The following is a 27,555-nucleotide window of genomic DNA, read 5'->3' on the forward strand; positions in this document are numbered from 1 at the left end:
GTAAGTACGCACACAGAGACATTGCAGTTGGAAGTTGGAGAAAGAATTTTGTGAACAGATTTCTCTTCATTTATAAAATTAATTATTGAATACCGGTATCAGTTCCGAAATAGCTTCAGTACGCGGACAATCTATTGTAATACTTGGTGCATTTATAAGCCCGGAACGAGCACAGGCTACTAGCTTAGCTCGTTGTTGTCATATTAGCATCTTAGCATGTTAGCTAGCTGCTAGCGTTAGCTCAGTCGGTGGTATGCTATGGATGCGCTAAGTATAGTGGTGGATGAAGTGGCTTTGGAGGGACTGGACGGGATAACTATTCCCTCCCTGTGGATACGACTAGAAAATACTAAGCCCAAGTTTCCCCTCAAGCTCGACGACTGCACCAAGGAGCTCATCTGGAGGTCAATTATCAGCAACACAGACCTGAAAGTCTATCAGCTTCCGAAGGAGAGAGAAGATGTGGTGCTGTTTGACAGGTGAGTTTAACGCTCTGCTCAGCATGAGTAACAATCAGAAACAGCTTTGATGGCCACATATAAATTTTTTGTTACTCGCAATGTACCTACACAGACACAGGCACAACAGCTGAAACAAGGACGAACAACAAGTCAGTAGTGCAGATACTGCTGGAATAAATATGGAGCTATTAATGTGACAGGCTGCTTCATCAGGTAGTTAGAGTTGGCAGTATATACAGCGTGCTTATATTCATATTGACTGATGATACAGGTTGTTGACACCATATTATTGATGTAAAGTGTTCATCATAGTTTCAGTCTGTTGAAAGATATTGTTCTTGTGTGGTTCTTACTGTTAATTTATTATGTTGATCTGTTCTGTACGACATCTATTGCACGTCTGTCCGTCCTGGAAGAGGGATCCCTCCTCAGTTGCTCTTCCTGAGGTTTCTACCATTTTTTTCCCTGTTAAAGGGTTCCTTATCTGCTGCGAGGGTCCGAAGGACAGAGTGATGTCATGTGCTGTAAAGCCTTGTGAGGCAAATTGTGATTTGTGATATTGGGCTTTATAAATAAAATTGATTGATTGATTGTTTTGGTGTGCAGTTTTCTGTAAGGCCTACCAAAGAGGAGATGTTTGAACAGGTTGTGGTGTTACCTGCCTGTTTACTGACTCCGGAGAGTTACAATACCTTGAACATTGGGTTAGGCCTTTCATGGCCAGTTTGTTTGTTTGATAGTGTATAAATGTATTCAGCACCCATTCACTGTCTTTTTCACTTCAAAAGTAAGACACATATCTAAGCTTTGACCTCAAAAGTTTTTCAGTTAATTATATATTTTGAAGAGTTTTACCACCATTTTTTAAACGCCATTTTCCCAACTTATCCCTAAATGACATCCTGGTTATTCGAGATAATTTATAGGCCACACTGTAGACATTTTCAGTGGGAATGCTTTCTTCCAGAGAAACACACTCAGTTGTGAGTGTTTAAGGTCCACCCAGCTAAAGTGAATGCAGTCTAATACAACAGCCTTACAATAAATCATACCTCAACTTAATGGTCATTGTGGAGGTTACAGTTTGTGCTGCTTTTGAATTGCCCAATTATACCAAGAGGTGTTTCTGTTATTTTTCCACTGACTCTTATGTGACTGACCACAATCACTGACAGGCGACTGAATGTAGTTTCCTCAATGATCCTTTAGAAACAAAAGATCATGTGTTGTCCTGTCTTTGTGATAGTATGACATTTAATAAAGCCACACTATTAGAAACCCACACCATTTTGCCAAAAGTATGTGGACATACGTTTGTATCCTTGGGTTTAGGCTGTTTTTCGTGGTTTCTGTTCCCAATCATGGGAAATCTAATAGCAGTAGTTCAGTGATTTAATACTATACTTCCTGGGAGACTTGCAAGAAACAGATTAAGAAAAATGAAGAAAGGGCTTTATCTCCCAACATCAGAGTCCAAACTCACAAATGCACATGTGGCTGAATGAAAGCAAATCCCTACAGCCAGGTTAAAAAATATTGTGGGAGTGTTTTGTTTGTTTGTTTATTTGTTTTTTAGTACTGTTTTCCATAAACTTAAGTTTGTACACTTGCAGTGTGGGAGCTGGGATCATCATGGTTTTGTGAAAGTATTTGATGTAGTATACATTTCTTGATTAAAGAGTGTCAGTTTATTTAAAGAAAGACATTAAGGACTCTGTTAAATATTTTTTTTGTTTCAATCCACATGCCTTTTTGTTTTAGAGTTTTGATGTCCTGATGTAAATTTTGTGTTTGCATGCATGTGTGTGTTTTCAGATTTAAAGATATCGACCCTGAAACAGGCATTGAAACAACACAGAACTTTTCTGGCACACGCAAAGACATCTACCCAGTCCACATTATTCTAGAGAACAAGAATGGTATCCAGGGCTCGTGTGCATTCTTCAAGGAGAGGACAGATATCACTAAGCATGTCCGCTCCAAGTCCCTCACTCCACTACTCAACTTGCAGGAGGCTTTTGAAAGGTTTGTACAGTTTGTTTGATAGTGTTTAAGTGTATTCAGCAGCCATTCACTGTCTTTTTCACTTTAACACTAAGACAAATATCTAAGCTTTGACCACAAAAGTTATTCACTTAATTACATTGTTGAAGAGTTAAGCACAGCTTCACATTTGTCTAATTTCCCCTCTTCTTTCTAACCTGTACCTTTTCAGATATGGCCGAAAGCTTGTTGTTGTGGCATCTCAGACACTGCGATTCAGAACTTTGATTGGTATTGAGAGCGATCCTGATTTGAAACTGAACGATGACTCGTACTGTGTGTTGGAGCGAGTAGGCCGAGCTCGATGGCAAGGAGAGCTACAAAGAGATCTCCATGGGTGCTCTTTCAAGTACGCATACACTTCCATTTAGCACAGTGTCAATGCTGCTCCGTGTTTACTCTGTTATAAGCTGCAGATGTGCACTGTGTAACAGTCATTGTTGGGTTTCAACAGGATCGATGCCCGAAAGTTGCACTACATGAGGAAAGCTCTTGTCAAATATGGACTCATCAGCATGCAGTCTCACTGCACTCGACTGAAGACAGGACAACAGCAGCACTCCATTCTTCTGCAGCTCAAACGCTTCCATATAAACAGGTCTGTTTATTGTCTGTCCGTCAGTCCTCCACTTTGATCCAGACCAAAATGTCTGAACAATTATTAGATGGATTGCACTGAAATTTTTACAGACATCCATCCACGTCCCCATCGTATGAATCCTAATGATGATCCCTATACTTTTCCTCTAGCACCACCATGGGGTTGACATTTGTAGTTTTGTGTGAAACACTGGGATCTTTAAAAACTGTGAAATTTGGTTAATATAAATTGTGTCCTGGGGATGAAAAGTAATAACTGGTGGTGATCCATTAACACTTAATCTACTGGTCAAAATTCTAATTTACCCAAGAGTGTAGTTTAGGGCTGGGCAATATATCATTATATCGATTTTGTGATATGAGACTAGATATTGTCTTAGATTTTGGCTTTTGTAAGATCATACGTGTTGGTTTTACCTGGATTTAAAGGCTGAAGTGATGAAATTTTCTGAACTTACCAGGCGGTTCTAGCTGTTAAGACCATTTTCCTTTACACACTTAGTTATTATTAGGTATAGGAATCGAAAACTGGTTCCAGTTGAGAACCAGTTCCAAACTGTCCTATCAGTCAGAGTCATTTGCCTCTGAGCTAGAAACTTGCAACAAGAAAGATTTGGGGGGGGGGGGGATCCAAAGCATGGCTTCATTTAACTAAGAAAGATGACAGCAGTGCTGCTTGTAATGTCTGTAAAATGACAATCTTAAGTAAGAGTGGAAACACCAATAATATGCTGAGACATCTTTCTACACAACGTAGGCTTAAATTTCAAACATGCCATGTGACACTCTACACATAAGTGCTACTGCTTTCCAACCAAGCAGCATGTTACCAAGAGTAAAAAGCTAATTTCCCCATGGATCAAGAAAGTATTTCTGATCTGCTGAGACGGTGAACATAGTAATCATTAGCATGTTAGCACTGTTATTGTGTCGACGGCAGCATTTAGTTTAAAGTGTACCCTTGAATGCGTCTTTTCTCTGTCATAGACATGCAGCTCAAGTCTGCATAATCTTTGCACTACTGAAGGTGTTTACAAGCAACAAAGCTGATGGTTGTGCTTTTATAAATGTAGGATGAAGATTTAGGAGCACCTTAAGTCTGTACCCCCTGCCACTCCCTGTCTTTGTCTCTCTTTAAAAAACTCTTCCTCAACCCCTTCTGCTCTTTCAGGAGGACTAAGTATGACATACTGATGGAGTACGTGTCCAACCTTCTCCAGCAGTCACCTGGTCAGTTTGCCACCTTGGTCACACTCAGAGAACACCTTGTGAGTATCTCCCTGTGAGTGTCTGTCAGCCTCTGTGTGTGTTTGTCTTCCTGTATGTGGTAATAACTGTGTGTTGTCTTGCAGAGTGTGGATGATGGTACTATGAAACGGGCATTTCACTACATGCGATCTGCCAAGTTGGTTGAGTTTTGCCAGTACCCTCTGGAGGACTTGGACCCCGGCGCCGGGCCCTGTATTAACAAGAAAGGTAATGTGCCACTGAAACACCAGTATATAGTAACACAGCATGACGGTGTACGTGTTCATCGCACACACATATGTTTGATATGTTAATACCTTGTTGTCACAATATCAGAAGTAAGGTCAAATCAAAACCAAATCAGTTATGATAATTATTGTAAATATTAGCGATTGTTATAGTAAGCATGTGGTAAATGGTTTATTTGACAGCCCATTTTTAAAATGGCATTTTTGTCTTCCATTTACTGAGTTGTTGCTGCTTTTTTATTTTCTTGTCATCTGAAATTGCTGAATGAAACTACTGCCTGAACATTTTAAATTGAAAGTGAAACTATAAACAGTTTGTTAGTATTTTAGTTGGAATAAATTAGTAAAATACCAAAAACATAATGGACCATTTCTAAAGTTCACAGGCACCATCTCATTCTCATGTTTTGATATACTGAGACATAAATAGTTCTTTGTAATATCGATTACTTTGCCAATTTCTTGATTAATCATTTAAAAACAGACAATAAAATTGTCCATATTGGCCTTCGCAAGTTTCCTGAGCCAAATGTGACGTCTTCACATAGTTTGTTTCACTGAGCCAACAGTCCAAAACCCAAAGACATCAATTTATAAATTACCTAAAACAAAGAAAAGCAGCAAATCTGCACATTTGCAAAGCTAAAACCTGGGAATTTCTTGGCATTTTTGCTTGAGAAATTATTTAATTTATTAACCAGATATCAAAACATTGCAGATGTCTGACTAATTGATTAATCAACGTATAGTTTCAGCTCTACTTCGTTGCACTAAACATGCCAGCTGCTGTGCATAATGGTATATTTTTTTTTACTGTGCAATACAACAAAAAGTTTAATGTTTTTCATAGGTTTAGTCGTATACCAGGTAAGATAAGATGAAAGGTCCATTTTGTTACAAATGTAGTGACAGAAATCTAATAACTTACTTACTGTAGGAATATTTTAAAATAATGTAGTGATGTTATACATACAACATTCAGGTGAACATGAAAGTTCATTTTTTGAAATGAAAGTAGTATCCTGACAAAAAAAAAAGATACCATTTCAAAGGCCACTAACTAGCTTTCTCCAGAGCTTTCAACTCACGGTCCAAACTCCACAGATGTGGTTGAAAGCTTCTGAAAAAGGTAGCAAGTGAACCTTTAATTAACTTTTCCTTTTTAACATATTTATGAGATGCTAATATCTCTGCAAAAACACTGTGGCTGATGTGTTTTAATTTAGTGGTTTAGACTTGTCACTGTCCTAACAAATGCACCTCATCGTTTCACTTTGCTCTCCAGGGAAGAAAGTGATGGTGCGCTGTTTGAAACTGTTAAAGCCGTACACGAAGAAAGGTGTCACCGAGGATGATGACGATGAGGACGAGGACGAAGAAGATGACAATGGAACGAGAGGAAGAGCTCTTCCTCCAGAGGGCCGAATCATGGAGAGCGATGTCCTTACACAGGCCTATCACATTGGTACGTTTGATCACTGTCCATGTTTGCCAAACAGATTTCAGGGATTTTGTGTGTCAGGTAAATAAAAGGGTTTGTATAAGTCTAATATATTATTATAAAGCCATTGTTCCTATTTAGAGCCAGTGTTCAGGAGGACAGAGAGGACAATAAAGAAATGTCCAAACAGTTATTGATTGCACTTTAATTATCTAATAATGACTTTTCTCTTCCAACTTTATAATTAAGTCTTGCCTGTGTCTTTTTTGTTGTGATGCAGTGTTATCCGCTGGTACAAAGGGAATGCCTCAGCGTGGTATCGGGTTAAGGATGAACGTCGGCAAGCTGGAATCGCGTATGATCTGCCGAAGGCTGGAGAGGGATGGTATGATAAAGGTAAGACCTGCACTGTTAATACAATGTTTCCCACACAGAGACATTTCTTTTGCCATCAATATAAATTTGTTCCTTTTATCCAGAAGGAGTTTTTCTTTATTTATTACTCCTTCCTTTGAAACACAGATTGAAAATGCAGGTTAATCTAAACCAGTGAAGGTTGTTAAAATCATTAATGTGCAGTTACGGGAGCAGAGAGTTTGTAAAAATATCTTACATAATGGGGTGTTAGTTAGTGAATGCAGTCACGTTGCAGAATACTCTCAATTGTCGGATATGTTTGGGCGTCCCACCCACACAACTTCCAGCAGAGGTCAGCCATAACAAAGAAACCACTTCCTCTTTGAAATGCTGCGATGACCAGAGATGATGGTGATCTGATTGAATCACTAAAAGTTTGTTTTGTTCTCAGGTGGAAGCTCATGGATTTGTTTGTTTGACTGGAATTTCTTTTTAACTGAATAGATGGGCACTAGACATGCAATGGTAACATTTTAATCTTCGATAAGGCTGCTGATGCTGCTGTGCTTACACTGAGTGACCAGAGGTTCTTTGCTTTAAAGTCGGGGTAAAGCAAAAATAAATATGTAGTCTGAAAAAATATCATTAAGTAGCCAGCCAAATTTGAATCATGAGGTATCTAAAATTATCATGAAAAAATAAGCAGTATTCTCAGCCTTGAAATTGTGGGAGATGTGTCCGTAGAAAGGGAGAGAGGTTCTGCATTGGTCATTTGCATGTGCTGCCCACGTTGCAACGACACAGCTGGTTGAAAATTGCCAAAAAAAAATTGGGGAGAATCTCTGATGTGATGCGCTATTGTGTTTATATAGTGTAGGGTGGGTTTATGATGAGGATGGCCCCAGTGCATCATCAAGCCAAGATTTAGGGCCTGCCCAAAAAATCCTGAAGTATCTTCTAATAATGTGTTTACGAACAAATCTCTCGTTTTACTTTACCCGGGCTTAAATGAATACTGCCTTCATTTTACTTTTTTAGCCACGATATATAATTATACCTGCAAAATTAATGACACTCCCATCAGCCCCTGCTATAATGTGTGAGTGCTAACTAGCGGTCAGCACGGTAAACAATACACCTGCTAAACAGCAACATTGCCAGTGTGGGCATGTTAGCATGCTGACATTAGCATTTAGCTTAAAGCACCTCTGCCCAAGTACAGCCTTACAGAATCTAATCTTGTTTAAACTGTGTGAGAGAGGTGTTGATTCAACCTGAGACTGTAATTTGCCACATAGGATAGCATCATATATGTAGTATTTAATCACATATTGTGTTATATGGTAAAAGTGTTTCCATTTTTCTACTAATTATTTTGCATGTGTGATGTTTTTCACCCTGCAGGGATTCATGGAGGACGAGGGTCGGCAGAGGACTACGAAATATATCAGCCATAAGTGAGTATCTATAAATGAGTGTAGCTCTTCAAATTTTTACTTTAACACCACATCGTGACAAAAACTATTGTTCTGCTTACTTCTCTTGACAGTTGTGTTGGCGGGAGTGATCAGCTCCAACTGTTTGCTCAGGAGCAGGAACGGCAGAAGCTTCTTTTCTCTTCGGCACCACAGACATCAGATGCTGATGTCAAAACACCATCGTCCTCAACGTCTGTAGCCAAAGAAAACACCAAAGGTACTGCAGCAAAGAAGGTTCATAAGGCAGGTAGAGGAAGAAACAAAGATGCAGAGGAAGCTGGGCAGACGTGTGGCGATGCAGAAGTGGATGCAGCAGATGAAGGAGTGGATGGGGAAGGAGGTGAAGCAGGAGTAAAAAGAACAACGGCAGGGGAGAAAAGCAGGATGGAAATTAATGAAATTAAATCTGAGATCCCCTTGGTACAGCCCACACCAGCTGAAAGTGAGTGCTTATGAAACCTGTGCACATTTTTTCAGTCATGATTTCAGTGTCCACGCAGCAGTTAACGGGCAGTTACAGCTCTTTATGTTGTTTAATTAATTTCTGTCATCATTCAGGTGAAACCCCAGCCTGCAGCAAATCCGTGACCAGTGGGACGTCTGACTTGGTATCCACTCCCAGAGCGGGTAATTTGCACAAATGGGCTGAAACACACTAAACACACTAAACTACAGCAGCAGGCAAACTTCAAAGGAAAAGTAACATTTTCATCTTGTTTTCTACCAAGACCTCACCTGAGCACTGTGGGGGTACACGCCCATAAACTTCTGAACACAGAAAATAAGAAGATACAGAGAGAGGGCACAACTGTACCCCTTTAAATCAGAATCGAATCATAAGCTGCCTAGAGATTCGCACCCTTTTGTTCTGTCCAGTCATATTTAATTCAGACTATCTCTTCTATCAGAACAAGCTCAAGTTGAGGAGGACGAGTCCAACTCAAATTCCTCCAGCGCTTTGCCCCAGAGTGAGGGGCTGAATGCAGCCAGTAAGCCAGTGGACAACAACATTGTGGTTGTTAAAGATGTTTGCACACCGCAGGTCAGTCTGATGAGTTGGTTTAAGCTTGTTTTTTTTTTTGTTTGTTTTTTCATTGTTTGAAATGAGCATTGAAAACAACACAATCCACCTCTTGCAGGCCCCTCCACGTAAAAAATCCCACAAGGTTTGGGAGAGATCCCATGAGACGTACCGCCTGCTGAGGAGGAAGAACCTGATCGTTGAGGCAGTCAACAGCTTAAAAATCATCGAGGGTCTTTTCCCGTCAGTTTGTCTTCAGTGTCATCAGTTCATTTCAGAGCATTTTATCGCACTGTGAGAACGGGAACAACAATGTCAACATGCTGTCTTTCTCCAGGCTACAGAAGATAATCAATGACGATGAGAAGCAGGTCGGGTCCAGCTCCAAGTGTTGCAGGAAGACTATTTTACGTCTCGTCGACAGTCTGTCCAGAGAAGGCTTACTTAAGATTTACAGGACCACCGTCATACAGGATGGGATCACTAAGAATGTAAGTGACACACACCACACCTTTATGGTCATTTTTTCAAGCCTCATTTCATCCACTGTGTTAATAAAACTACTAACTACACATAATAAAGGAAACTGTTCCCTTGTGGTCCTGTTTATTAACAGACATTTTTAAGGCATGTAGCTGATCTGAAGTTGTTGTAACTACAAGACATTTGGATAAATTAATGTAATAACCCTTGGAGATTTTTTTTAATTCATGTTTTTGTCGTTTTTAAGCAATGAAAGGGATAGTTTGACATTTTGCTGAGTGTTAGCATTCAGCATAGGCTTGAAACTAGTAAATTGCTATCCTGATGCCGGACACATACTACATGAAAATCAGATCGATTTTGGGCCCGATCCCCACTCCTGAGAATCGTCAGCAAAGCCCTGATTTGTAAGATGGCTGTACAGATTATCTTGCCAGATTTTCCTTCCTGTGGTGTGGGGCATGTTAAAAATGTGAGGCTCAGGACTCTGATTGTTCTTGAGTGGGATCAGTGAGTGTGTCCTGTGCTATTTTGGGCAAATCTTTGCTCTCCACACACAATAGGAACAGAACTGTTAAATTTATCATTGCATGTCATTAGGTACTCTAATATTCTAAACATCGGTTATAGTTGGTGTTTGGCTTGTTTACAAATAGAAAACAAATAATAAGAAGCAACACCACACACATAACAAATGTACAGAAAACTAGAGAAGATGCTAATCTTTGTTCATCGTTGTTATCCCACCACCACCACTTAACCCCTCTTTCTGTGTAATGTTCTTTACCATGCAGGTTGAGATGGTTGTTCATCCATCCATTCAGCCCAACGATGACGTAGTGAGCCGAGTCATTGAACAGGTCCGCTTCAGAATCTCCAGCTCTTACACAGCTGTACGGTGAGCACAAATCAAATACCCCAAAAAAGGTTTTAAGTCCTTTGACTATACTTTTGATTATATTCATTCTGCCTATGGATCTGCTTATGGTTTTAGTGTAGTCACACTAGCCGGTGGCCAGCTTGTAGCACAATAAGATAAGTGTGAGAAAATCAAGTGTGTAAAAAGCTTTGCAGGAGTTAGAAGCAGTTGGTGTCCTTTATATCTAAAATTTAAAAGTCAAGCTCTCTGAAAAACGTTGTTGTTGTTGTTACGTCTTGTATGTTGTTTTGTCTTTCCTTCTGTCACTTTGATCGTCCCTCTCTGTCCCTCAGTCTGCAGCTCGCTGAAGAGAAAGCCAGAGAACAAGGAGAATGGTCTGATGACATGACGGGCGGAACCAAAAGCATAGCAGACCATGAGTTTAAGCCCACAACAGGTTCTGTTTCACTGCATATTAGAAAAGCTGCAAAATGGGAGGAGATACTTTTGTCTGGATGGAAATCTGGAGGTCTATTCTTCAGTGTCAGTTGACCCTTCGCTTAGTCCCACCCCCGGTCGTTTCAGATTTCCTTCATTTTCAGGCTGGTTTTGTGGATTTTGAGCAAAACGTTGTGCCTTGGGCACGTCGTGTATTAATGATACTTTTTACCTGGAGAGAATACTGTTTCTTCCCTGTTCCAAAACTAAAATCAGACCCTGAAAAGTGTAGAATTAGATAGCTAGCTACTGCAGATATAGCCTACTGAATGTATACACATGCTGCTTTTGCTTTTTAATGATTATAATAAAGGCCTACCCTGTAGCTCAGTGGGGGGGGCAGGCGTCCCACGTGCAGGGGAAGTATCCTTGCTGCAGCGGCTGCGGGTTCAGTTCCAGTTCCCTGGAACTCCCCACCTGTCCGACAGTTGGAAGTCTGCGCAGTGGTGGCACATAGAGAAGCCAAACACTGGTCATCAGCACACAGTGATGCCACATAGCTGGTTCAATATCAGCAAAGTTTCCCCTTATATTCATTGTCTTCTGTGGCGATCAGCAGTGATGTGGTGTTCACTTTCACACTGTGATCTGTAGCCTATAGTTATATATAGGCTTTAGCTTCTAACTATCTTTGTCTTTTTAACCTGTTGTTGCTGCTGAGTCAGTTTGACATCCTGGATATATCCTTCAAACACAGACTGTAGACCCCTCTGTCTGCTTCATTCTGAAATCACTGTTTCGTTTTTCCCAAAATAAGTTACAGGCAGTTAGTTACAGGGTGGGCTCCATGCTCACATTGACAGCTTCGACGGACCATCACAAAGGGGCGGGGCTTAGTGAATGGTCAGTTCCGGGGTCAGAGAAAGTGTTTCCATGAATTTAGGGCCCAGTTAAAAAGGGGACTTTTGAATTTGAATTCACATTTAGAAAAATGTTTTTAAAACTTGGAACTTCACCCTCTTTGCTGCTCTATTGAAGTGTCTTTTTGATTGTATATTCATAGTATTGATATCCCCTTTATCTACCGTTCATTGTTGTGTTCTTTGTCCTCTCTCTGCCTTTGCTTTTATAGTTCGGGGATTGGGAAAGACTTTTGGCTTCCAGCCTAAGATGCATCGTCTGCGCCTTGTTCATAACTTCCTCTGGTACCTGATATACGGGCACCCGCTCCGACACAACTCCCCTGACTCCCACTCGACCAGTGAGACACCAGCAGACATACACAGCACTGATGCTGATGCAAAACAACCAGACAACCATGGCGCACAAATAGCAGATTCTACTTTGTGTAATTTGGATATACCATCATCATCAGGTGATGAAGAAGAGGTGGAGCAGAAGGATAAAGCAACACCTGGTCCCTCTCAGTCTGACATGAAAGGTGAGAGAGCGCGTGTTATAACTCCTTTAGTAAATTTTGTTTTTTTAATGACTTCACTTGTTTGTATCAAAACCAGTGTGTGATTTATCTGTAGGGAATAAAGGCACGTTGTTGTATAAACAGCTTCCCAACTAACCACCTTGATTTCTTTTTAATCTTCTGCCTGTCTCTGATAGTGTATGCTGACGAGGATTCATGGAAGAAATTCATGCCTCCTGTCCGTGTGCACAAGGAGTTTGGCAGTGGCTGGGCGAGGGTCGGCGACCTGCTGCTCTGCCTGCCTCTCTCCATCTTCATTCAGGTCATTCAGATCAATTATAAGGTGAGAAAACAAACTTTTGTTTTTTATAAGATTTAATTCACTCAGTCCCACTTACCTTCTGTGTAATGTGATGTTGTTGAACTGTACTGAGTTAGACTAAGAAGATTCTAACATTTAGTTTAACCTGATTGATGTAAATGATAAAACAAATGAAATAAAACACAAAATATTAGGCATATAGGTGGACCTAATAAACTGGCAGCTTAATGTAGATTCCATTTTGTGTTATAAGTTGCACATGTGGACATTTTATTTATTGTCGATGGCCTGTTTCTGAAAGCGCAGCTTGCAACACATGTAATACATAAAGAAATATTTGTTGACTTGTGTCCACAGGTGGAAGGACTGGAGGAATATCTCTACGACCCTGTGAAGCAACACCAGCTCATCAGAGCGCTGCCCGCCAGAATGAGACGACAGCTGCTTTATAAACGGTGACTTCCTGTTTTTCTCTCTCACTTCGTCTATAATGCGTCATACCTGACATTCTAAATGGAGTATTTTTTGGTTCTTCACAACAGGAAATACATCTTCTCGTTCCATGAGAATCTGCAGAAGTTGGTTTACATGGGTCTGCTGCAGTTTGGTCCTGTGGAGAAGTTCAAGGAGAAAGACCAGGTACACAGTAACCACAGTCAAGTCTGCCAGTGCTGTAAATACACCACACAGAAGGAAAGATGTCCATCCTTTGACTACTGATCTGATCTCTGCATGAAACACAGAGTTTGTGTTTGAAAGAAGGGCAGGAGACAAATGTCCCTGATTTTTCTCTTGAAGTTTGGTGTTAAATAAGTGAATGCAAAACATGCTAAATTTAACATTTTTTAAATATCTACAGTGTGTAAACAGAAACAGAACAGAACAACTGTAAGAACATCAAGGTATGGCGCTGTCATGTTGTGTACTTAAAGTTACATACTTAACGTAAAGCTACGAAGGTTACACGTGTCCTAAGTGGATGCGACACAAGCAGTGTCAGCAACTAAATCAGTTTGATTGCATTGTTTTCTATTGGACTGTCCTAACTGCCCACAAGCAACGAAATGTGGCGCGCCAAGCTCTGGGAACACTGTTTGCATGTGACTTAAATAGAGCATGAATGTCATATCAGTAAAATAGAGGTTCAAAATTAAGTAAAATCATGTCTCATGTTTTTCCCCAAAAACTGCACTAATGCAGGTGTTTGTGTACCTGAGGCGTAACGCCACCATTGTTGACACCACCAGTGCTGAGCCTCACTACTGGCTGGTCACAGAGTCGCCCGACAAACCATTTGAGAAGCGCCAGTACAAATTTAACACCGCTGAAGATGTGGAAAGCTACTGGTTTGACCTGATGTGTGTCTGCCTCAATACACCACTGGGTACAGACACACACACACACACACACACACGCATATGAAAGCAGAATGGAAATTTATGTTTTTCACTTTTTAAAAATGTGCCCGTGTTTGCATGTTTTAGGGGTAATCCGCAATAAGAGAAATGCAGCAGAAGAAGAAAGTGCTCCCTCCTTTGTGCATGACCGCTACGTGTTTGCAGGACTGGCGTACCTGCTGAAGTAAGTGAAGTATTATTTCCCCACATGTTTTTTATAAGATAATCAAATCAAAGAAGCTGAAATTTAAGCTTTTACCTCAGGAAAATACTTTTTAGAGAATCACCAGTGTGTTAAAGGTGCACTGATGTATATCTGTTCACACACTCGCACAGGGGCAGTCGAGAAGTGTGTGACGACGGGTCGATACCAGGAGACAGTAAAGGAGCAGGAGGTCTGGACTCTGAGTTCTTTGCTCATCTTAAACGCAACTGGTTGTGGACCAATCACCTCCTTTCTGTCAAAACGGTTTGTAGCAGTGTGTAAGTGCATGCAGACAGAGACAATATTAAATATCAGATAAGGCCTAATGTTTGTGCATGTGTGTCTGTTGTTGTTTTTTATAGACCCCGAGTGGTTTAGAGGCAAAGGAGAACAAAATCAGACTGAAGAGCCTGCTGAGTAAAAATGCACTGAGGATTGCATTTAAAGCTGGTGAGCTGCTGCTTGGAACATAATGAGTTTCTGTATTTTAAACCTCTTTCCATGTCCAGTCATGACAAAGCTTTCGCAGCTTTGTTGTACAAGCTGACTTGTTTCTTTTATTCAGCATTAAGAGTTCCTTAAACAGATGAAAGGATATGAGTTAAATATACAAGTGCCTGTGATGCTGTTGTTGTCTGCTTTGATGTCTGACCATCACCCTTCTGTGGAACCTTCAGGGCCTTACTCCCTCTGATTTCTTTCAAAATTAACCTTCAAACTTCAAGTTTACTAGCACACTCACTGTGCTTCCACTCATCGATGAAATACTTTTCATATGTCTGTGTGTAACAGGAGGAAGTACTAAACCTAGGTACCTGACAACCAAACGACCACTGACGGTAGAAACTGTAGAGGTATGAGTTCTGTCATTTTTTGTTTCATTGTTTTATTATTTTTATGTACACACAGGTTATTGGTTGCACCCACTGTAACTAAAACTAATACAACAGTGTGATCATGTGGTTTGTAATGCTGTCATACTGAAAGGTGTTTGTTGTTTTTTATCATACCCTCACTGATATAATTGGGCTGGACAAAAATGATAGAATCATCTGTATTTGACTGCACAAGTCTTAGCTAGGTGTACCTAATAAACTGGCTGTGTTTTTAACTTTTTTTTTTTTTTACATATTTTAAAGGAGTTTCTTCAATAATTAAGTGAAAACATTAACTAAACTTTTGAAACTTACATGGCATGCCTGCGTCACCATTTCCATCTGGGCACACCTCTTTCCTAAATATTCAAATAGTGCCAGTGGCATAGCACCAGGCAGACAATGGCCAAGAAAAAGACAATGAGGATATTTACTGATATCATCTTATATGGATCATATTTGCTTGAATTGAATCAAATGAAAAGCGTGGCAGACTTTGTGATCTCAGTAGATGTTGTATCATCGACCAAAGCATCGATGTAATATCATATTGTAATTGAAACTTGTGATTTACACCCCAACCAATGACGATGTTATCTGAGCTTTTTTTTTACCGAAGATGTAATTTTCAGAACACTTCTTTCACAGTTAAACAACAGACACCATCACCTGCTCTTTTTTATGTCTCCATTATGATCAGTGCAGCACAGTAATGAGCAGAGCTGATTGTCCCAGCCAGGATTAGAAGTTGCTTGCATGACACACTCAGCTGATTCTAATATCCAGTTTAGACGCAGGTGTTTGTGATATTTGGTCTAACATTTCAGCCGAAAGCAAAGAGGTCAGGCTACAAACAATGTTTCCTGTTCTTATGTATTTGTAACCAGGTGGGTATTGAGCCTGCTTCCAGAAACAAGCAGGTGGTCGGAGGAAAGAGACAGAAGAGGAAGAGAAACAAAAAGGAGGTTGTCAAGGCCCCACGCAAAAAGAAAAAAGGTACATGTGACTGATGGACTAAAGACTGAAAACACCCGACACATTGTGTTTGTTGTTTGCCTTAAAGGTGCAGTGTGTAATACCTGGCCACAGGCTCCAAGGAAATGGGGGGCAGCATTTAATTAGTCTACTACTGGGTCTAAATTTACAGTCATCAGTTATGAAATAAAACACCTCCTAACAAACAGCAGGGCAAGAATGCACAGAATTCAACCAAACTGCTGAATCTCTAAGAGCAAGTCAGAATGACACTGCTATGGCACCTTCATATGAGGTGCCAGCCTTTAATTTATGTTATAGCTTTGCTCAGTTTTAGCAAGATAATGATAGCAAGAAAACACATCAAAACTATGTATCAGCACTATTAGAAAGGTTTTTCGGTAGTGTGGTAAAGAGCCAATGTTAAATGTTACTTTCTAGTCTAAAAGGAATGTTACAAATTCGCTTCCCTTCTTTTTATTTTTTGTTCTACTCTTTGCCGCTCAATGTGGTTTCTATCCGGGAGCAGGTGGTTGAGATGGTAATAAAGGTTGCTCTTCAAGAGCTTCAGCCATCTTTTTGCGCTAATAAAAAGTTGCACGTTTTAAAACAAAAACATGTTAGTGTGAATGTAGCCTTTGCGTTTACTGTTCCGCTAACTGGAGGCTGTAGCTCTACCTCATGTTGGACTAAGAGCAAACTGGACACTACAGTGACTCACTATCACCTCTTGAGGTACAAGTGGTATTACAAGACAGGTTGAGCCGGGGCTAGCTGATTAGCATGTTCATTTCAATGGATATCTCTGCAACACGATACGGAGACATCTTAGATGTAAAAACTGTTATTTCTTCACATTCTGTTGATAATGTAACTTCATTTTTTAAATGTTTTAAACTTAAGTTCTGATCATATTTTTAACATTGCACCTTTAAAGAGCCCAAGAAGCGCACCCCTGCTCACGACGAGGCAGACCACCGAGCTCTGAAGAGGATGACCAGGCAGAGAGTCTACTGGTCTATACAGGAAGACTCACTGATGATGCTCTGCAGTGTGGCCGCACACCTGCTCAACAGCAAGGTACATACATCTGAGCAGTCACAAATGAATTTGAAAGAAGGTTAAACAGATTTCTAAATAAAATTATGATGTTTTTTAAGTCCAACAGGTCGGCCACCAGTGGAAAGCTTTTTAAACCCCCCACCCCCCCATACTAAGAAGCAAAATGACACAAGCAGCACCAGCTGTTCCACTTTTCCATATATTAAACAATAAACAACATGATAGGGCACTTTAACCGCAGTATAAGTAAGCAGGAATATTAGTGGAATATTCGTATTTATAAACCATGTAAACAGCTGAGGAGGAATATGTTGTTGTTCAGAATATTTTGTGCACATGAACGTAGTCAGCATGTTGTTGATGTGTTGCAGTTAAAAAGGCCATTCGTACCGTACTGTGTGGTGAGAGACCTTCTCCAGGCAGAGTATGAGATATCAATGGATAAAACATCCGTAGCTGTCGGGCGTCGCACAAGATACATCCTCAAAAATCCTCAGACTCTTCTGAACTACAGGTAGGTACACAGGATGAAAACACACACATGTATCAAACACAAACCCACAGTTTTATTCATCAGCTGTGTGTTGTAGGATCTGTCTGGCCGAGGCGTACCAGGACAAACCTCTGATGAGGCTGTTGGAGGAGAAGAAACCTGCTGATCCAAACAATCCAGAGGTGTGTCTTTGTTTTGTTGGTGTTATTGTTGCTCTTTTCTGAAAGCTTGAAGTTGAACTATGAATTTTTTTTTACCTGTGTTGTTTTAGGATTGTGCTAAATCGTTCTCTGAGTATGCTCGGCTGCTCCGACAGAAGTTCAGCACTGTGCTACTTAGTGCTCATGATATGATCATGCCTGACACAAAAGAGCAGCTCTTCTCACGGTAAGAGGAGGAGGAGGTTTAACATGCTGACTTAAGACAAGCAGTGATGGCTGAGTGTGACGCTGTATGTGTGTGTTACAGGTTTAAGGTCTCTGCAATAGAGAGTGCAAAGCAGGTGTCATGGAAAGACACTCTCAACTGGTGAGGATTCAATTAGATTTTCTTCTACTGAAAAAAAATGAATTTGTATGGTAGTGGTTACGGGTTGGTTTGTTTGTTTGTTTGTTTGTGTCCATTACAGCACTGATGACATTCATGCCATAGTGTTACATAACTTGATCCAGAGCACTCTGGCCATGACCAACAATCAGATGAAGTCGTCCAGATCCTTTCAGGTACGGCAATCTTTAAAGGTTTGAGGGCAGTTTTATTTTTTGGCATCACTGCTCAAAAATCCCATTCACACACCAACTGTCCATCTGTCTTCTTTCTTAGACCTTCCACATGTACAGTAAGTATAACCAGGAGCTGCTGTGCCAAGTGTTCATACAGTGCAGGAAGAGGGGTCTGGTCAACCGCCGTCGTGTCAACCAGCCGTTTGGGCCGAAGAAGAACCGGGCGCTGCCCATCCTGCCCATGTCCTACCAGCTGTCCCAGTCCTACTACAGGTACACTGAGGGAAGATAACTTGCATATCTTGACAAGCTTTTGTACTGTAGTTCCTGCTATTAAAAGTCTCTGCTTCATGGTGAAGTAATTTCTGATGAAGAGTCTCAAAACTGCAATGACTTCTTTACCAGCAGTTCTCGACCTTGTGTAACTGAAGGCCCCCTTCTGATTGTTAAAATAAGATTCCCAGGACCACCTTCCCAAATAAATTATTTAAAAACGAATAACATGGATAAAATGGAGGCAAAATAAACTGGGCTGTAGATATGTGTTATGTCAGTCAGCTGTTAATGCTGTGACAACTTTCTGTTGTGCCTGAAGCCTATCTCTTTTCCTTAGGAAGACACTATTGGCTTCCAAACACATCCCGGATGTTTTGTCTTTAAGTGTCTCTGGAGCTTTGATGGTTTTAGTGCCTCATTTGGCAGGATTTCACCACATTCAACACACTGTGCCTTGACTCACTGCCTGCCATTATTATTCCAAATCTAATATGGCTCAGGGGTCTTCAGCATTGTTCAGGCCAAGGTCACCTTCGCTCTAAGAGAGAAAGAGCAGGGACCCTCTACTATATATACTGTATAAAACTGAGTTGCACTTGAGATAATTTACTGAATATTTTGGGGTCTTTTCTCGTTTGTGTTTGCCTGTAGCTGCCAAGTCAATAGTAGCTGTAGCATGGTTTGGTGCATTAGCCTCCATCTGTGCACATGGCACAAAAACACTTGGATTAATTTATATCTAATTGGCTAAGATGTTACATTAGTAGGTAAATGTTAGCTTACCAGTTTACCTTGCCATCATAAGTACCTTAGCTCACATGATTGCTCAAGGATTCACGTGTAACAGTTAGCTTATCATTAGTGTTGTGTACTTAAAATTTAATGAGTTTATTATGAATAGACCGATTTATCTGTACTAATAATATGCTTGATTCATGTTTATGTGAAAGACATATTTTAATTTTATGGGAAAATGAAAAACCTTAACTTTTCCCCGTAATGACGCCATATGACGCAAAACTGATTGAAACTGTTGTAAAAGCTCTGCATGTCTCTTTTTTAATATTGATTCAAACCTAACAGCTTCATCATGATAATACTTTGTCTTGTTTCATGTAAACGCAAACATGAATTCTCTGTAGGAACTTTTAGCTTCTGATGTTGTTTCTGAGTTTAGTTCCTGGGAATACTAGGTTAAAGTATTTGGTCTCATTTTAACAGAAATATTTAAATCGTTTCCACACTGCATTCTGTTTGATTGAAGTGTTTTTTGACCTAGCATCTCCCACTCTGTCCTGACAGGTGTTTTTCGTGGCGTTTTCCTCACTCTCTGTGCACTGATTCCTTCCGCTTCTTGAGGAGTCTAATTAACAATGGGACGGGAGACGACAGACCAATTACTACGTTCTACCATGAAACCGAGAGCAGATCAGAAAACGGGGAGGAAGTGACGGTGAAAAGAATGGGGTCTGAGAGGAAGAAAAGGCAAGGTGAAAATAAAGAAGATGAAGAAAGAGCAGTGAGTGAACCAGAGGCACAACCAGAAAAGGCAAACAGCGACTCGGCAAAGGTGGGAGAGAGCGACCAGAGTAAAACAGAAGGAGAAGAGTTGTTGATGGAGATAAGCAACGAGAAAACTGACGCAACAAACAAAGAAGATAAAGAGAAAAACCCAGAAGATTGTGTCACAGCTGGTTCCAGTGAAGATCCGTCCAGCAGAGAGACAGACGATCATCTGCCCAAAGAAGAGACACCAGATGTGGCCAATGCCTCAGATGTGGCACCACAAGCTTCAGAGGAGCCTCCAGATGCGTCAGACATGCTGCAGTTCTCTATGAACTCTCCTGGTGGAGCCTGTGTGGTCTCTCTCAGCCTGATGTCTCTGGGATTGCTGAACGTGTACATCTCCATACCTAAACAGATGGTGGTGGTGGACAGCACCCTGGTGGACAATGACGTAGTCAAGAGGTGAGTGTACACACATCACTGCATGTCATTGTATTCATAGACTAGAAGAGATTTTTCAGAGTGATGAGAACACTAAAGAGATGTTGCTAAGAGGACCACAAATTCAATTTACCTGCATTTTCTCAGAGAGGAAGCACAAATACAAGATTTATAACCTCATGTGTATCACATGGAGTGTTTCATCACCTGAAAACATCTGCTGTAAATCCCAGCCCCATGATAGTGGATACAGTGTACTTACAGTCCATTTACTGCTATCTTGATCACCTTTTCATTGCCTTAAGTCATCCTGCCATCCATATATATGTCGCATGTCACTCAAGTGGAAATCAAAATAACTAACAAAGTAATTCACCAGTGAAGAACTTCATTTGTGTAAAAATGTCAGTGCATACAAAAGTTAAAGGTTTTTCTCTATGCAGATGATCTGCTTCTCTATGCCTCTGATCCGGTCTCATTACTCCCCTGTATTTTAGCTATCCTGAATTAATTTGGGAAAATCTCAGGGTATAAGTTAAATTTACAAAATACCAAACTATTCTTTTTAAATTCTGAAGTAGAGGCATGCCCCTTTAGTCTTACCCCCTTTAAAACGTGCCAAGATGGCTTTAAATACTTGGGGATCGAGGTCACTCGCTCACTCTAGTCCGCAAGAAAGAAAAAAATATATATTTTTTTTTTTTTACAAACAAAATGTCAGTGTATACATAACACAAAAGAACAAGACCAAAAGACAAACATAAATTGACAACATACAATGCAACTTAAAATAGTTTAAGATGTCACTAAACTTCAATGGGATGTCTGGGAATTTACAGTTAACTGTACCCAACATAATGAGAACACTGCTGTTTAAGCTACAGTTTCATAACTTTAATAAAACTTTGCAGCTAACGCAGCTGTCAATCGTGAACAGTGGTCAAACTATCAAACTGGGCAGCGCGGATCAAATATGAATCAAGATTCTGTCACTGCATTGCCTATTTCTTGCTTCAGATGTTTTTAGAAACATATTCTAGTGTACTGTTTAGCTGTAAAATGAGAATGTTTGTGACCTGGTCAGTGGATGATGTTTGGTTTTGGCTCAACTGTTTTAAACATGGCAGCCGGAGCAAACTTTCTCATTTTAAGTAGTGACTGGCATGATTAACAGCTGTGTTAGAGACTCCTCTGCTCTGATTGGTTGTTATTCTTCAGCCGCGGTAGATTAAAATAAATGCCATGAGGAGGAAGGACATGAGTTCTTTTCACAGTTCTCTGTCTCATGTTGTACCGTTTGGATATAGTGACAGTTTCAGCAAATACAACAAAAAGTTAAAAGTTAACAACTTCAACAGTTCAGACAAATTTGGAAACAGTAAAGCACAGATTGCAATAAAACCAGACTGAAGGAGATATTAATTAATTCATATTTAATATTCAAATCTTTCACTTAATTAAAAGTACCAATATCATACTAGAAATACTCTTTCAAGTCCTACATTTAAAGTTTTGTTAAGTAAATGTACTAAATGACACAAAGTAATGAAAGTATGAAAAGTAAAAGCATTTAGGCAATTACTACTAATGTTGTAGTCGGTCGAAGTGGAGCAAATTTTAACTATCATGCTTTATATGCGTTACTTATTGGTAGTTTAATCCTCAACAATATATCATTTTAGAGGCAAAATTTTATTCTGAGAAGTAACTTAAGCCTTCAGATAAATATGGTAGAGTAAAAAGTACAGTATTTCCCTCTGAAATGTCGTAGTGTAGGAGTATAAAGTAGATTTAAAATGGATATACACAAGGAAATACAAGTATAATACTAAAGTAAATGTACTTTACTGTCACTGACTGTAACAAAGGTGCAAAATGAGATCGCACAGCATCTTTAACGTTCACTGTGATTGATTCAGGGGTTAATAGTCTGTGGAGTTTTTCATACTGTTTACAAAATAATAATGTTGAGGTAAACTGTGGTCTTCCAGTATGGCTGCTCTGGAAGAAGAGGACGATGATGATGATGATGGTGAGGATTGTGAGGGGAGAAAAAGACTGGAGGTGAAGGCACATCAAGCATCTCACACCAACTACCTGATGATGCGTGGATACTGCTCTCCTGGCATAGGTAGAGTTAGATTTTATTCACTCATTCACTTTTCTTAGATGGTTGTTTTCTGTGTTGCTTGTCCCTGGTGGATGGCAGAAAGTAAAGTCTGCTTTTCAGCAACATTATTTGAATCACTTCACACAGGATTAAACTTTATCTTTGTTTTGTTTCACTTTAATCTTTATATAAAGAGTAAAAAACTATTTGGCCACTATGATTTTTTTTGTCTCAGTAGACTTTACAAGTATGTCAAAAGTCAATAGCAAATGCTTTATAGCTTACTTACAGGAACAAAACCCAAAACATATTGAAATTTGTGTTTGTTGCAGCCCTGTTCAGATTTGTTAAATGATTTTTGTTTCCAGTCAAAATACGTAACCTCAATACCAACGATAACATCGTGGTGGAGTCGTGTATTGTGAGGCTGCAACTGCGCAACACACCTGCTCACCACGTGTTCAGTATAGAGAGTAAGTATCAACACGTGTACACACTTAACACATACAAACACAGCTTCATCTGCAGAGAGTAATTCTTTATTTTTTATTTTTTTAATTTTAGACTCTCCACCGCTGGACTTGACTAAATGTGGTCCATCCCTGCTGCCCTCTACCCTCACCCAGTCCATCCGCTCCTTCTCCTCACCAAACAGCGAGCAGGAGTGTGACAGGCGTTTGGTTGAGCAGAGAGGATACACTCCTCAGGATATTAAAGCATGTGCTCAGCTCAGGAGGAGCTTACATGCAGCTGGTGAGAATGGCGTGGATATACGTGACTTCTACCAGAGTCATTCACACCTGGAGGAGCCGCAGTCCGGACGCACCAGGAGCCTGCAGCAGTACATGAAGGTAAACACATTCACGTCACTGCAGTGCAGGTCCCACAGCTGGCTTGACCACAGCGTTTTACTCACTCAGTCATTGTGTGAGAGTTGGCAGCCCTTCAAAGCCTAGTTACCGTTAATAGTCAGTGGTTTTATAGTTGCTGCTTGGCAACAGCTTCTGTGAATGTTCAGTTTCCTAGTTTGTTCTACCTCTGTGTTTCTATCTTAATTTAAATTTCCCTTTTTGACCCAGGAGTTACAAGAAGAAGGCCAGGTGGTACAAGTTGGAAGTTTGGGCATCCGTTGGGTGCTCATGCAGCACGCTGATCCATGGCTGCTGACTGTAAACGCAAAGCAATGGTCCCAGTCTCGCTTAACATCCAACAAACTTCCCTTTTTGGAGAAGCAGCACAACATCCCTTTCATGCGCATGAGAAATAGGCGAGAGGTCCGACATGACCCGGAGGAACCACCTGCAAAAAAAAGGGCTGTTGACAGAGGGGAGGGCAAGAACAGACGGGGTGTAGAGGGTTTGTCAGGTGATGTAGCAAGAGAGAAACTGAATGAGGAAGAACAGCTGAAGAAGCAGAAAGAGAGGGTGGATGAGGGAGGAAAGCAGATGCAGCCGGAAGAGGGACGAGAGGAAGAGGCAGGACGGGAGAAGGTAGAAACTGAGGAAAGACAAGAAGAAAAGATAGATCATGAAGCCACAGTGGACGGTAGAGATGATGAAAGAGATAAAGAAGCTTGCTCTTCACCAACAAGTCCTGCTGTAGGCGATAATGAGTAAGTACAAACTCTCTTACTGAATCAGTTACGCATTTTCCTTTCCCGTGTATCATCTTTATCTTCTGTCTGTTTCCAACCTCTAATCCTCACAGTGAAAATGTGAGTTTCATCAGCCGGCCGTGGCGCATGGTCGACGGTAATCTTAACAGACAGGTGTGTAAAGGCATGCTGGAGGCCATTCTGTACCACATCATGTTCCGACCTGGACTCACACAGCAGTCGCTGGTGGAACATTACAAGGATGTGCTGCAGCCGATGGCGGTGCTGGACCTGCTGCAGGTAAATGGAAAATGGGAAATTCAGCAAGTACTCTGCAGTCTGATCTCGAGCGCACAGCTTATGTTTACATGGTTTGTTTACAAAATGTAATAGAAGTTCACATTTAATGTGTTCAATGTGGACAGAGCGCTCCGATGTTTCATCATGCGACACGATATTTGGACGCTTTATTGCTGTTTGGACACAGGGTCCATCCCAAGTCTCTTAAATTACTGCTAGTTATCTTACCTAGCCGACTTTGCTAGCTGTTGAGCCCCTCCCACCTAGGAAAAAATGCGAGGAGCTAGCGCTAGGAGCGATGAGCGAGCATTGTCGGTTTAAGAGACATGAGACGTCCTTTCCACTGAAGCGTCACGTGAAGCAACGTCCATTCCTGATGACGGTGGCACTGCTGGATCTGCTCCGTAAAGCAGCCAGCGTCTGGTGTTACTATGGGTACATCCCAAGTCTCATTATATTTGCTGACCAAAACAGTAGCCCCCACCCTCCGCTGTCATGACTCTGGTCACACACTTTTGCATGTAGCAGCCGCACATCACCGACAGTCCAATAAACAATGCAACGGGTTGTGACTGAAATAAACCTAATTGCAACATAACAATCTTGCATGAAATATCATTACTCTTTGAAGTAGGTACGTGAATTACAGCGATTCATTGCAAAGAATGCATGAAACGGGTACTTACTCTTGTACCGTTTCTCCGCCATCTTGTTTAAATGTGCCAGATGTAGAGGGCGGGTATTTATACGTCATGGCGTTGGGCTGAAAAACTCTTCCAGATAGGAAGCTCTTGACCATCCTAGCTTGTAGCTGCTTCAAGCTTGCTGCTAGCTCCTAGCGCTAGCTCCTCGCTGCACAAATAAGAGACTTGGGACAGCCTAGAAGATGGCGGACCTCAAACAACTTCCAGTTCAAGCGAGGAGCTAGCAGTAGCACTATAAAAATAAGAGACTTGGGACGGACCCACAGTGTCATTGTTTTCCACTGGGGAGAGAGGGCTGAGTCAAGTGGGACACCTAGTGGTAAAAATTGGTATACCTGTCCAGTTCAGCACATGACTTAATATCAAACCAGTTTGAAAATTTTTACACCAACCTAGCTCTAGCGTCAGTGTAATGTAATATTATTTAATGTAAAAGCAGAATATTTACTCTGGTTTTGCGGCTGATATCACTATCACTGCCTCTTCCCCAGGCGCTCATCGACATTGGCTGTGTGACAAAGAAGACTCTGGCTAAAACTCCTAAACCCTCGCTGTTTGCACGCTCCATGCACCAGACAAGCAGTGAGACAAAAGTGAAGATTGAGGACCCGGGCATGGTGTTTTATGAGCCCACCATCAGTTGCTGCCTGCGGCTCTGTCAGATGTTACCAAATGAACGTCACTGGAACTGTTGCCTCCCATGAAAGTAATCACGGACGTAACTTTGCCTGGCCTGGTATCACATCAGGTATATAATAAGGTGTTGACGTTTTAGCTCTTATTTTACACAAAGTTTCTTGTCAGCAGGTTCTTACTTCTGGTTTTACAGAACATGTATTTTTTTTGTATGGGGTTTTTTTTTTTTTGGTCTTTGAATTAAATTCAGTTTTGTGTCCCCTTTTTTGTATCTCAGAATGATTTATTAATGTAATGCATTACACTACATTTCTGACTTATAATTGCCGTGCAGATAAGTGGGCACGTTTGGCAGTAAAATTTCACTACAGTGAAAGAACAGCCTTAAAGGGACAGAATTAGACAAAATTACGTATTTTACCTTTTACCTGTAGTGCTATTTACCAGTCTAGATAGTTTCTGTGTGAGTTGCCGAGTGTTGGAGATATCAGCCATAGAGATGTCTGCTGTCTCTCAAATATAATGGAAGTAGATGGCCCTCAGCTTGTGGTGCTCAAAGCTCCGAAAAATACATTTGAAAAATGTCCAGTTCCAAATTTGATGAGAGGTTCCCTGGTCTTTACTGCAAGAATACAGAAGATCTCAGGCAGCCAAACGTGGTGTCAGTGAATTCCAACATGATTGTGACATCCCATGAGTCCCATCCTGTTTTTCATACAAAGAATCCCTGAAGTTGGTTTTCTTTGAGTCAAACTGGAGCTGTTTGCTGTCCTGCGTGAAGCATTCAGGATGAGATTCAACACCTCAAAGTCTGAGGCCATGGTATTCTGAAAAAAAAAACAGAGGGTAGCTTTCTTTGGGACGGGAACAAGAACTGCTGGGCATTATTTATATCATGATATGAGACTAGATGTCGTCTTAGACTTTTGGAGGTGGTAATATTGTAAATGTTCCAAGATGGTGACGGCCAAAATGCTGAACTTAAGGCTTCAAAACAGGAGTCCACAAACCAACTGGTGATCACGGTGGTTCTATCTTCTTTTTTTTAGGGAGTCAGAATTGACCATATTTGGCAAGAGGCTGGAGCTGTGGTGGAGTGAGGGATGGAGCTGACTGAGAAGTCAAGGGCACTATCAGAAGACAGCCTGTCACTCAAAGCAGCCTTCCCTTAATTATGCCTAAATTTAGTTGTAATAAAATGTAAGTGGGTGAGTTATATATAAAAATTTACCCCCGTACAGTTTTCATGAACAGGGAAATTAAATACAGAAACCAAAGCCACGGTGTAAACGTATATTTCTATGTAAGGTTGGGCCTTTTAACGTGTGTCTACAGAGATTCATTAGTTTACAAGTACAAAAACAAAAGGGAAGGCTAACATTGTGTAGCTTCAGTACATATTTATACAAATCTCCCATACATATAACATGTCAGCTGAGGATGTGTGTTTGCTCATGTCTGCAGTGCCTATTTTTGTAGCCAGGTTGCCTAATTAAGCAGTTCAGATGGTTTTGTAATCACGAACACGCAGCAATATCCTCCAATTTCCTGAACACACAAGTCAGTTGAAGTCAGACTCTGTATGACACATCGTACTGTTCCCATTGTGTCCCTCTGCTGCTCTTTCTCAAGCACTCACACCTAAATATCTCCTAGATTGCTCCTGTGATGTGGAACTCTGCCTTCAGGGCTGAAACATAAAATAATGCAGTTGGCAGTGTGTAAGTACTGATAAAGTGTGAATGAAAGACCTGTAGAGTGGTACATGAACATGTCCAGTATTCATGGAAGTGCTGTCAGGAAACTGGGTGATAAAGATCACCAGGAAGCTGAGGAATGT

The 27,555-nt window shown here is 40.8% G+C and overlaps 1 protein-coding gene across 2 annotated transcripts; it reads left to right on the forward strand.

Moving 5' to 3' along the window:
* Positions 1–27,261, forward strand: LOC125885671 (general transcription factor 3C polypeptide 1-like). Of its 2 annotated transcripts, XM_049571360.1 has the most exons (41): positions 1–479; positions 2,277–2,486; positions 2,677–2,853; positions 2,959–3,102; positions 4,276–4,372; positions 4,457–4,580; positions 5,886–6,065; positions 6,322–6,437; positions 7,803–7,855; positions 7,948–8,318; positions 8,435–8,503; positions 8,785–8,918; positions 9,016–9,140; positions 9,235–9,388; positions 10,175–10,278; positions 10,593–10,696; positions 11,810–12,118; positions 12,295–12,440; positions 12,777–12,874; positions 12,962–13,058; positions 13,620–13,803; positions 13,904–14,000; positions 14,153–14,285; positions 14,384–14,471; positions 14,814–14,875; positions 15,784–15,892; positions 16,809–16,951; positions 17,305–17,447; positions 17,524–17,608; positions 17,698–17,813; positions 17,895–17,954; positions 18,055–18,148; positions 18,249–18,421; positions 19,727–20,392; positions 22,363–22,502; positions 22,850–22,954; positions 23,046–23,332; positions 23,561–24,093; positions 24,189–24,375; positions 25,571–25,827; positions 26,765–27,261. In XM_049571360.1, the coding sequence occupies exons 1-40, from the start codon at positions 259–261 to the stop codon at positions 25,781–25,783; spliced, it is 6,651 nt and encodes a 2,216-aa protein (XP_049427317.1). In that variant the 5' UTR covers positions 1–258; the 3' UTR covers positions 25,784–25,827; positions 26,765–27,261. The 2 variants fall into 2 exon arrangements, with proteins under 2 accessions (XP_049427317.1, XP_049427316.1); XM_049571359.1 differs by lacking the exon at positions 26,765–27,261 and having other exon boundaries at positions 25,571–25,971.
* The last annotated feature ends 294 nt before the right edge of the window (positions 27,262–27,555 follow it).

The sequence above is a fragment of the Epinephelus fuscoguttatus genome, linkage group LG3 (genome assembly GCF_011397635.1).
Source record: "Epinephelus fuscoguttatus linkage group LG3, E.fuscoguttatus.final_Chr_v1".
Classification (NCBI taxonomy): domain Eukaryota; kingdom Metazoa; phylum Chordata; class Actinopteri; order Perciformes; family Serranidae; genus Epinephelus; species Epinephelus fuscoguttatus.